A 12,068-nucleotide genomic window follows, 5' to 3' on the forward strand; every position below is an offset into this window, starting at 1 on the left:
TTAACATAAACTTTCTATGCAAGTAGAGACTAAAAAAGCCAATTTCTCTTTGATGTTATGCAGGGATCTATCATCCAACCTTCTGTCGTCTTTTCCTGTGACTGGGTTACATGGTTTAACTCACTTAAAATTAACAGGAAATCATGCTTTGCAGAGTCTGATATCATCTGAAAGCTTTCCAGAACTCAAGTGAGTTTGTCATTAAAACTAATAAGATGCATTTGTGTTCTTGTGAAATAATAGACATAGAAGAGCACTTCTCAAAATTCATGAGGTCATGGAATCTTTCAGAAATGTATTTCGTATCCTGAGTGGGATGTTGGGACGGGAAAGGGAGGTCTTAGAGCATCTTCCTCCAGGTCTTAGAGAATCGAAAGAGTTCCATGGAATTCCATTTGAAAGGCTAAATCAGGTAAAGCTAGCACATATAATTAAACAATAATCACTTCACAAATTTGAGGGCAAACTTGGACAATTTTTCAATTCTGTTAGATTTTTCTTTGTAAAGGGGGTTGGGATAGCAAGCAATACCCATGATTTCATCAATGTGTGGAGATTCTCCCCACTGATTGTGATTCGTGACCCCTCTCTAATTTATAGTTGTAGAGATTTGCTTGCAACATTGAGAAGTTAAATGACTTGCCGATGAACATATAGCTTACATGTTCCAGAGGCAGAACTTCAACCATGGACTTATTCTGATTCCAAGACCTTCTTTCTACCCATGATATTCCCTCTACCCATTGTTCCCCAGGCTTGCCTACCTCAGTTATGGATTTTTTAAAATTATATTATCAATTTACATCTGAATGAGAAGTGGATGCTCTTCAAAATGGAGCACACCGAAGGCTAATGAAGAAATCACCTAGGATGATTTAAGGAGAAAAAAACTAACTCACCACATGTTTCCATAGGTGTGATGGTTTCTGGGGGGGGATTGCTTTTGTTCTTTCATCCACAGGTTAATGGAAATGCCTTATGCTTACCAGTGCTGTGCATTTGGGGCCTGTGAAAACCTCCATAAAATTTCTAATCAGTGGAATAAAGGGGACAACAGTAGTGTTGACGAATTTCCCAAGAAAGATGTTGGGATGCTACATTTCCAAGGTAAGAGCAGCTCCCTTTTTACGCATAAAACTAGAAGAAAAAAAAGAATTTGGAATCACCTCATCTACTTCTTTTATGGGCAGCTAACTAGATGACTCAGTAGATAGAGCACCAAGCCTGAAGTCAGGAAGACTCATCTTCCTGAGTTCATATCTGGCTTCAGACACTTATTAGCTGGGTGACCTTGGGCAAGTCACTTAACCCTGTTTGCCTCAGTTTCCTCATCCGTAACTAGATGAACTAGAGAAGGAAATAACAAACCATACCAGTATCTCTGCCAAGAAAACCCCAAATGGGGTACCAAAGAGTCAGACATTACTTAAACAACCAAACATAAAAAAACCATTTCCTTATCATCCCCTAGGTTCATACCTAAGCTGTACTATTTTCTTGGGAATCCGTCCTAATACCTACTCTTTGCTGTAGGGGAATTCTTCGCATTTAGCTTAGATCCCTCTGGCCAAAATGTTGTGTTGTCTGTTGTCTTCCGAGCAGAGTACAAAGAAATGTCTCATAAAAGGTTTCCACAGACTTTAATATGACCCTCTCCAGGTGGGTTGTGTTTACTTTACCTTTCTGGAACATACTTTCCTCATTTGTTTTCCTCTTCTGTCTCCCACAGACAGGGGAAGCCAGTTAAGCCTTCTGATGTCAGTTGTGCCACAGACGTTTTACCATCTTGGTTTCTAAATCAGCTGATTAAAACATAGCCTACCTCCACTCTCCTACTCACATGAACAGCAGGAAATGAGATAATGTCTGTAATGAAGTACTTGGTGTTCCTTGACGAGAGAAAGACATTCATTAAACTGAAGGCAGTACACCTCCCACCATACCTGTGGTATCTGAGAGAAGCCGCGGGCATCAACTACTTTCCCTCCTAGCAATAGCTTGACAAGTCAGCACAAAGTCAAAAATGACTTGGTTTCCATGTTACAAGACCCTCACTATCACCTCTGCTTCTCAAGCAGTCTGCAGGCGATGAGTGTGTTTGCGCCTGTGATCATCGCTCGATTTTGATCATCCATCTTTTCATCCTACAATTGGGGTTTCCCTTTTTTCTCAGGAGAGTCATTTAATTTTTAATGAATCTAACTCACAAAATTGCAAGGCTCATTTCTGCTCTATTCATTGTATTGAGCCACTGAATTTCCAGTTTTGTAGTTGGCTATAAACCCAAACACCAAATATTTAAATGGTTTGCAGAGGGCATTAAACTCACCATAATCCTACTACAACCAAGTACCACTGCTTGCTGCTCTGGGTACATCTGGAATTTTGTGCTAGTTTCTGAGCACGGAATTTTAGGAAGGACATCAAGAAATGAGGGGAAATCAAGAGACGAGTAAGTAGGATGGTAAGAGCCTTTGAGGTCATGCCACGTCAGAACCAGCTGAAGAAACTGGGAATGTAAGCCTACAGAAAATAAGATTTGTCAGGGAGAGATGATGGTTGTCTTCAAGGATTATCACATGGAAGATGAGTTCTGCTGGGCTTGATCCCAAAGGACAGAGCTAGGAATTATGGGTGGAAGTTGCAATGAGGCAAATTTAGCATTTTTTATTGGAAAGATGAAGAAATTGGAAAGATTTAAGGTCTTTCCTCTGAGATTAGCTCCATTTACCCTATGTGCATCTCCCCCACTAGAATGAGAGCTTCTTTAGGGGAGGGATCATTTTGGCCTTTCCGTGTACTCTCTAGCATTTAGCTCAGTGCCTGGGACTTAATAACTCTTTGATTGTTGACTCATTAAATTCAAAAAAATGTTTATTCAGGGGGGCAGCTGGGTGGCTCAGTGGATTGAGAGCCAGGCCTAGAGACTGGAGGTCCTAGGTTCAAATCTGGCCTCAGACACTTCCCAGCTGTGTGACCCTGGGCAAGTCACTTGACCCCCATTGCCTAGCCCTTACCACTCTTCTGCCTTCTAAGACAGAAGGTAAGGGTTATAAAAAAAATATTTATTCAATGAGGGTCTTCCATGTTTAAAGCATTTTGCCAGTCATTGAAGAACATAAAGGCAAAAATAAAAAGCTATCTATCTTCAAGGAGTTGATATCTAACCAGAGGATATAATATATAAATATATGAGGTAATTGCTACCATAAGAGGTATAAGAATAAGAATAATAGCTAATATCTATATGATACCTGCTATGTGCCAAATACTATGCTAGCCACTTTACAATTAATTATTTCATTTGATCCTTCTAAGAACCCTAGGAAATAGATGCTATTACTATCCTCATTTTCTCTCTTTTTTTTAAAACCCTTACCTTCCATGTTAGGATCAATATTGTGTGTTGGTTCCAAGGCATAAAAGTGGTATGGGCTAGGCAATAGGGGTTAAATGACTTGTCCAGGGTCACACAGCTAGGAAGTATCTGAGATCAGAATTGAACCCAGGACCTCCCATCCTAGGCCTGGCTCTCAATCCATTGAGCCTCCTAGCTGCCCCAAATCTGCATTTTCAGTTGAGGAAACTGGGGCAAACAGAAATACAATGACTTTTCCAGGATTCTAAAGCTAATAAGTCTGAGGCCAGCTTTGAACTCAGGTTTTCCCAATTCCAAACCTGGCAGACTGTCCATCATACCAACTAGCTGTGTCACATAAGATGCCTTTGAGGCAGATAGAGGTTAGGTGACTTTTTCAAAGTCACACAGCTAGGAAGAGTAGACTTGATTTGAACCTGGGTTTTCCTGATGCCAGGCTGCCCAGCTACCACTCTATATCAGAAAGAGAGTTGAATTTAGAGCCAGGAAGGCATGAATTGTGATTACACCTCAGACATTTACTTGTTGAGTTAACCTGGGAAAGTCATTTGATCTCTCTAAGCCTCAGTTTACTCATCTTTAAAATGAGAGGGTTAGACTCAATGACCCTTAAAGTCCATATTAGTTCTACATCTATGACCCCCTAAACACAAACTTTGGGTTTTTTAAAAATAAAGAAAAAAAAGAAATCTCTTCTGGTCTCTAACCACTTACCTACTTTTTTTGACACTAGAAAATATTATATATACATATGATTTAAACTGCTTTCAGGAGTATACTGGATAGAGTGTAAGATCTGGAGTCAGGAGGACATGGGTTCAAATCTGGCCTCAGACATTTCCTAACTTTCAGGGCAAGTCACTTAACCCCAGTTGCCTAGTCTTTGCCACTTGTCTGCCTCAGAATAGAAAACAAGAATTAAAAATAAAAAAGAATATAAGTTACTTTTTTAAATCATCTAGAGGCAAATAGATGACATTGGATAGAGAGCTAGACTTGGAGTGAGGAAGACCCCAGTTCAAATCCTTCCTGAGATATTTTCTGGGCAAGTCACTTAATCTCTGTCTGCCTCAGTTTCTTCATCTATAAAATGGGAATAGTCCTTACCTCCCAGGATTATTGTGAGGATCAAATGAGATAATGTTTAATGGCATGCTTACATTTCTAGAAGGGAGTGGGAAGAAGAGAGAATAAGAGGATTTATCCTCCATCTCCTCGCAATCTTGTCCCCAAAAGAAGGGATTGCTCAACTAAACTCTCAGGAACTTTTCTCCCATACAGATGAGCGTGACTTAGAGGATTTCCTCCTTGACTTTGAAGAAGACACAAAAGTCCATCATTTAGTGCAATGTTCACCACCTCCAGGTAAGAAATTTACAGGAGCATGACTCTGAAACAATTTTTATAGGGAAGAACCCCAGCTGGTCCCCCAAATTCCCTTCAGGAGCCCTTTTTGTCAGTTAAGTGGTAGGATGTCTTTTGATACAGGTTAATAGTGGCTTGGTAGTTGACCATGTAAAGAAGCTTTTTTAAGAAAATCGCAGCTGAACATTAAACTAGTTGTTGATCCATGAATTTATACAAAAGCTATTTTTAAGCAGTTTAAGTCAACTTTCCAAATAACCTGCTTAGCAATTGGTCCCTAGAAAAAGAATATTGATAGAGTGCTAGACTTAGTGTTAGGAAGGCTGGAGATCAAATCCCGTCTCAGAGTCTTACAAACTGTGTGACCATAGACAAGTCATTTTAGTTCTGTCTGCCTCAGTTTCCCCATTGATAAATGGGAATACTAATAGTCTCTACCTCCCGGGGTTCTTATAGGGATAAAATGAGCTAATGTTGGTCAAATGCTTTACAAACCTCAAATATATACTATATAAATATAAATATATATATATATATATATAAATGCTATTATTCATTCCTGAGTAGAAAATAGACAATTAAAAAGACTTAACAAATACTATGCATTTGGTATTTGTTGGCATTGATGATGATGCACTAAAAAACTACTTTGTTTCTCTTGCCAAAGCATCAAATGTTAACTTGGCTTTTATGTGCTACAGAATTCCACTCTACTTGTAGCTTACTGTTTATATAAGGTGACATCAGAGGCAGCTAGGCAGCTCAATAGATAGAGAGCCAGGCTTGTAGGAAGGAGGTCCCAGGTTCAAAACTGACCTCAGACACTTCTTAGTTGTGGGACCCTGGGCAAGTCATTTGACCCTCATTGCCTGTCTCTTAATACTTTTCTGATTTGGAACCAATATTTAATATCCTTCTAAGACAGAAGGAAAGGGTCTTTTTACATTTTTTTTAAAGGAAAAATTAACCTGGAATGGTTAGTCCTCCAACTATCAAACTTTTTAAAAAATGTTTCCATATTTCATTAAATATTTCCCAAATACATATACAAATATTTCATTTTTAAAGCATTCCTTTCATTCTACCTTTTGAATTGCAAATTTTCTTGCTCCTCCCTCCTTGAAAAGATAATTTGATATCAATTGTACGTGTGAAATTATGCAAAATATATTTGCATATTAGCCATGTTACAAAAGAAAACAGAAAGAAAAATCAAAAGTTTAAAATGTGTGCTTTAATCTGCATTCAGAATTCATCATTTTTCAACTTGGGTTCTTTGGAATTGTCTTGGATTATTGCCTTGATCAAAGCAGTTAAGTCTTTTCCCAACTGATCATATTTACAGAATTGCTATTACCGTATACAATCTCCTCGTGGTTCTTCTCTCTTTGGCTTTGCATGAGTACAACCATTAAACTTTTTGAAGTGAATGGGATAGGGGAAGAAGCACTGGGGATCTGCGTTTTAGCCACCATCTGATACTAGGCAATATAATATGTGTGTAATATAACTTAAGCTCTCCCATTTATCTCCTTTGTCAATCTCTCCCTTGCCATTTCAGGGCCCTTCAAACCATGTGAACATCTATTTGGTAGCTGGCTAATCAGAATTGGAGTGTGGACCATTGCGTTTTTGGCTTTCGTTTGTAATGCTTTGGTGACCTCAACAATCTTCAGATCTCCACTGTATATTTCCTCTATAAAACTTTTAATTGGATTGATAGCTGTGGTAAACACCCTAATGGGTGTCTCCAGTGGTGTTTTGGCTAGTGTCGATGCATTAACTTTTGGCAGCTTTGCTCAATATGGTGCGTGGTGGGAGAATGGAATAGGTTGCCAAGTCACTGGCTTTCTGTCCATTTTTGCTTCCGAGACGTCTGTTTTCCTACTTACTCTGGCAGCTCTGGAGCGTGGGTTCTCTGTAAAATGTTCTGCAAAATTTGAAAGCAAAGCATCTTTTTCCAGTGTGAAAGCAATAGTTGTGCTTTGCTTTCTGTTGGCCCTGACCGTCGCGACAATTCCCTTGCTCTGTGGCAATGAATATAGTGTGTCCCCCCTGTGCTTGCCCCTGCCTTTTGGAGAACCCAGCACGACTAGCTACATGGTGGCTCTGGTCTTGTTGAATTCCCTCTGTTTCCTAGTGATGATCATCACCTATACTAAGCTCTACTGCAGTTTGGAAAAGGGAGAACTAGAAAATATTTGGGACTGTGCAATGGTAAAGCATGTGGCTCTTTTACTCTTCACCAATTGCATTCTTTATTGCCCTGTGGCCTTCTTGTCCTTTTCTTCTCTGCTAAACCTCACATTCATCAGTCCTGAAGTGATTAAGTTTATTCTCTTGGTGATCGTGCCACTCCCCGCATGCCTCAACCCTCTCCTCTACATTCTCTTCAATCCAAATTTTAAGGAAGACATGGGGAACTTCCGAAAGCAAACATTCTTGTGGAGAAGAGCAAAACACCCAAGTCTGATCTCGATCAACTCAGAAGATGTAGAGAAACAGTCCTGTGATTCAACCCAAGCTCTGGTCACCTTTGCCAGTGGCAACAGCTCTTATGACCTAACTTCTTGTTCAAGAGGGCCATCGTCTTATCCAATGACAGAAAGTCGGCGTCTTTCATCTGTGACATTTGTTCCTTGTCTCTAATGGGAGTTGCAAGACATAAAGAGAAAATGTTTACAAAATTTGCAGACCCCAGAGGGGAAAGTGGGTGGTATAGTTGGTGGGACAGAAGTCCAGTGTTCTTGATGACTGTTCCATGCACCTGAGAAGTGGTAATGAAAAAGAGCTGAACTTGAACCTTGATCAAAAAAATAAAATCTCCCCTCAACCAGTGTGAGGAAAAAAAAATACAAATTGACTGACAATTTGGGATGAAAAGTGATTCTGAAGGCATTTCAAAGTGCCAATTTGATTACTTTTATCCACAATTGAGTGATTTTTTGACCAGTACACCACAAAGAGAAAAGTTAATCCCTCTCCCAGGATGCTCCATAATTTTAATCTATTTCTCCCTAAAGTCATCCACAAAGAGCTTTAAAAGAAGACATTTACTCACAAAGTGGGTTCCATAAACCCTAAAATCCTTTAAAGGGTGGTTGAAATGGGTTGGAGAAAGGAAATTGAAAAATCATCTTCATTACTAAGCATAAGATATAACAAAAAGTAATTTGATTCTCTGGATTCATGCACAGAGAGCTTTGTCTCCCTTCTGCCTTTCCTACCTATAACAGGCTGCTTCTTTCAGATCATTAATCTGACTGACCTTAGAGGGGAGGATGTTATTAGAATGATCACCTTTGGAGGGTATTTTATTCATCATTCTGTTTTACCTTTGCAGGCACTAGTTTCTCTTTTAAAAGCCAGTTCACTCTCCAGATGATCAACCTATTTCTAAAGCTAAATGAACTCAAATTATTATCAAGGAAATAAAGGAAAGATGGTTTCCGACTGGCCTCATTCATCTTTAACTCCCTGGTGCCCAGATCTGGGATTTTAGGAGCAAAGTTCATTGCTGGCAATGGATATCTGTAGAAATACCAACAAATAGTTTGGGGGGGAGGGTTGGAAAGGTGTTTTTAGCTAAAGACTATAGCAATCAGGTGATCTGAGCTCACAGGCATGTGGAAAGGTGACATATATTAAATCAGTCTACACGAGAATCTCAAACTTTCTAACTCTAGAAGCTTTGGCAGTAAGACAACATGAAGCTAGAGAATGAGCTCTGACACCCCTTTGGCTCCATGGATACATTATCCTATTTACTTAGCTTGATTATTAGCTGCATTCCATCTGGGCTGCACTGCTTGATATCAGTGGCATTCCTTCTCCACTTTTCCATATTTAATACATGTGTAAAATGTTTTGAGAAGCAAAATAATAAAGCACGGGAAGTTGAAAGATTAATTCATAGCTTCTTTTATCAGAATGTTATTAGTCCACCAGGCATCCAAAACAAATAGCCATTGGGTGGGTTTATTTTTATAAGCATGTTTGAAATATTTTGATCAGATGTTTTAATTTGGAATTAAAAAAATACGTTTATGAGATTTTTTATAAGATTTGTAAATATAGAACTGTATTTATTATTACAATATGATACAATAATCATAAAGGACACAACAGTAAACCATGTACAGTTGCAGCCTACTACTTAGATATTCCATTTCCTGGCCAATTATTTTCCTAAATTTATTATATGTATATAATATATGTAAATGTGTAGTGCCTGTAAATAGGTTACATACTTGCTTTTCTACTGGCATAAGAAATAAAAGGAATTTGTAATAAAATGGAAGACGAAAGCCAAGTGTATTTCGGCTCTATCATGGACCACAAAAGCAGATGTACGGTCTCTTATTTATTGGTGTTTAAGAACGGTTGCTATGAATGGTGTTATCTCACACCAAGCCAACTGGAAACTGGAAACCCCAGTGCTGTAAGTATTTAGGGCATGACTTGTGAAATCAGCCTTTCACAGAATCCAATAGAAATATCTTTGCCATCTCTTAGAATGTTACTGCTACTGCTCTTGTCTGATTATGGTTCACAATCCACTCTGTCATTAAGTTATTGACGGTCATCGTTATACGTGGTGATTGGGTTTGTCTTCCGGACCTTCCTGGGTCTTACGATGCTGTAACAATGAGAAGGGGGGTAGGGAAAGACCCACAATTAAAAACACAAGGCTAAATGGCAAATAAGACTATTAAAGACTCAACATGTTCAGCCAAAGTACTTCTGTAAATTCTTCCTTTCAAGCAATTTCATTATGTGACCACGGTAAGGCCAAAGCATGAAGGCATAGGATTCTTCAGTCCCACAGGAGGAAAAAAAACATACTGTTCTTTTTCAAACTCCCATCAGCCAAGAGATCAAGGGGAGCTAATGATCTCTCGGAAGCAAACAAGTCAGAACTCCCTGAGGGCCTAGTCTTCATTTATTAAGCCCATGGAGCCCATTAGCCAAAAAAAAAAAAATCCCTCAGCAATGATTCCTCTTCCTCTTCTGTTCAGTAGAGGCTGACAGAAAAGAAAAGAAAAAATAAATAAAAAGCAGAAAGGGAGCTGATCATTTTTTACCTGCATTAGTGGTATCTCTAGAATCAATACTGCTTGCCTGAGCAATGTACTATTCATCTCACCACTCTCATTCAGGGAAAAACCACATGTTTCAGCCTGATTCTACCAAGAGATAAACATGGTGATCTCACATAGTGGCATCAGTAATTTGGCTTGCCTTTAAATGAAACTATTTTTTTTTATTCCGATTTATAGAATTACTGGATCTCTTGAGTTAGAATGGACCTCTGAGGCCTTCTAGTCTACCTTGTACCTGAACAAAAGTCCCTTTTATCAACATTCCCAATTAGCAATCATTTAGCCCATCCTTAAAATCTACCATTGATGGGAAACTGTTGTTCATCCTCCATTTTTTGAAGAGGACCAATGATGAAGAGAGGATGAGGTTGGTGACTTTGTACAGTTCTATCTCATTTAAACCCAATTCATTCACAAGTTATAATATATAATATAATGAACTGGAGCAATTCTATGTGAACTGGAATGACTTCCAGGAATTGATGCAGAGCGAAAGGAGCAGAACCAGGAGAACATTGTACACAGAGACTGACACACTGTGGTACACCCAAATGTAATGGACTTCTCCACTAGCAGCAATGCAATGACCCAGGACAATTCGGTGATATCTTTTTTTTTTTTTTGAGGAAAGGGAGAAGATGTTTATTTTTTCAATTGAAATTTTTTATTTAATTAATTTAGAATATTTTTCCATGGTTACATGATTCATGTTCTTTCCCTCCCCCCACCCCATAGCCAATGTGAAATTCCACTGGGTTTTACTTGTGTCATTGATCAAGACCTATTTCCATATTGATAATTGCACTAGGGAGATCATTTAGAGTCTACATCCCCAATCATATTCCCCATCAACCCATGTGATCAAGCAGTTGTTTTTCTTCTGCATTTCTACTCCCACAGTTCTTCCTCTGAATGTGGATAGCATCTTTCTCATAAGTCCCTCCGAATTGTCCTGGGTCATTGCATTGCTGCTAGTAGAGAAGTCCATTCATTCAATTGTACCACAGTGTATCAGCCTCTGTGTACAATATTCTCCTAGTTCTGCTCCTCTCGCTCTGCATCAATTCCTGGAAGTCATTCCAGTTCACATAGAATTGCTCCAGTTCATTATATTATATATTATAATTTGTGAATGAATTGGGTTTAAATGAGATAGAATTGTACAAAGTCACCAACCTCATCCTCTCTTCCACCTCAAAATATTAATAGAACAAAATGTGACTTCTTAACTGCCATTGAGGGCATTTGGGTATCTGGCTCCCACCTAATTTATTTCACTTATACTTATGTTTGTATGTATTGGGTCATTGTTTTTCAACCTTCATTTCAAAAGGGACTCAGGACCTCAGAGGGTGAAGTGTTGACTTGCTCATGAATTTGAATTGGATTTCAAGGGATCTGAGTTGTCATCAGCCTCACTCTCTCTTCCAGAGTCATTAAAAACCAGTGGTAAGACCAAAGTCAGGGCAGTTTACCATGAGGAACTCAGTACCTAATGAATCAACTTATTCCACCTTTGGATAGCTCTAACTCTTGACACTCCATTTTCCCTTACACTAAGACTAACTCCAGTTAACTGCAGCTTCTACCTGATTGATACTATTTCTGCTCTACATGGCTAGAAAGCACAAATTTAATCCATATTCTTTCTACATGAAAGCCCTTGAGTACTTGGACATAGCTCTCCTGTCATCCTTAAGTCTTTGTTCTCTGCTCCTCAAGGTCCATTGACTAGGAACGGAACAGTCATTATCAATCTCATTGGTAGCCAGGCTCCAACAAATGCTCTAAAATTAAACATTTAAATTATGATGCTTCTATAAATGTTGGCATATATCAACAAAATAGTGGTTTTTAATGGGGAAAACTTTGACTAGGTAGGACAAAAACATGTTTTATAGACAGAATGCTGAACTCAGTGTCAGAAAATCCATCTTGAAGGCTATATGTCAACCGAGAAGTTCATCAACCTCTCCAAGACTCATTTTCTCTTCTGTAAAATGAGGATAATAATAATGCACATGGCATCTACCTTGCAAGGCTGTTCTAAGCTCAAATATTAATTAAAGTGTGTGGCAAATTTGAAAATTCTAAATAAATTTCATTTAAATTTTTTTTTATCATTGGGTCATAGATTTTGAATCAGAAAGAATCTTAAATATCATCTAGTCCAATCCCTTCATTTTATAGATCAGACAGGTTAAGTGACAGCAGACTCAAGG

The 12,068-nt window shown here is 38.6% G+C and overlaps 1 protein-coding gene across 2 annotated transcripts in view; it reads left to right on the plus strand.

The window, feature by feature from the left end:
- LGR5 (leucine rich repeat containing G protein-coupled receptor 5) overlaps positions 1-9,087 on the plus strand; it is a 193,039-nt gene extending 183,952 nt beyond the window's left edge. For both annotated transcript variants that reach the window (XM_001370010.4, XM_007503051.3), the window contains 4 exons: positions 64-189; positions 962-1,107; positions 4,661-4,744; positions 6,306-9,087. In XM_001370010.4, the coding sequence (XP_001370047.1) occupies positions 64-189; positions 962-1,107; positions 4,661-4,744; positions 6,306-7,393 (1,444 nt within the window). In that variant the 3' untranslated portion in view covers positions 7,394-9,087. The remainder of the gene's footprint in view (positions 1-63; positions 190-961; positions 1,108-4,660; positions 4,745-6,305) is intronic.
- Positions 9,088-12,068: the final 2,981 nt, after the last annotated feature.

This window comes from Monodelphis domestica, chromosome 5 (genome assembly GCF_027887165.1).
Source record: "Monodelphis domestica isolate mMonDom1 chromosome 5, mMonDom1.pri, whole genome shotgun sequence".
In the NCBI taxonomy this organism is placed as follows: domain Eukaryota; kingdom Metazoa; phylum Chordata; class Mammalia; order Didelphimorphia; family Didelphidae; genus Monodelphis; species Monodelphis domestica.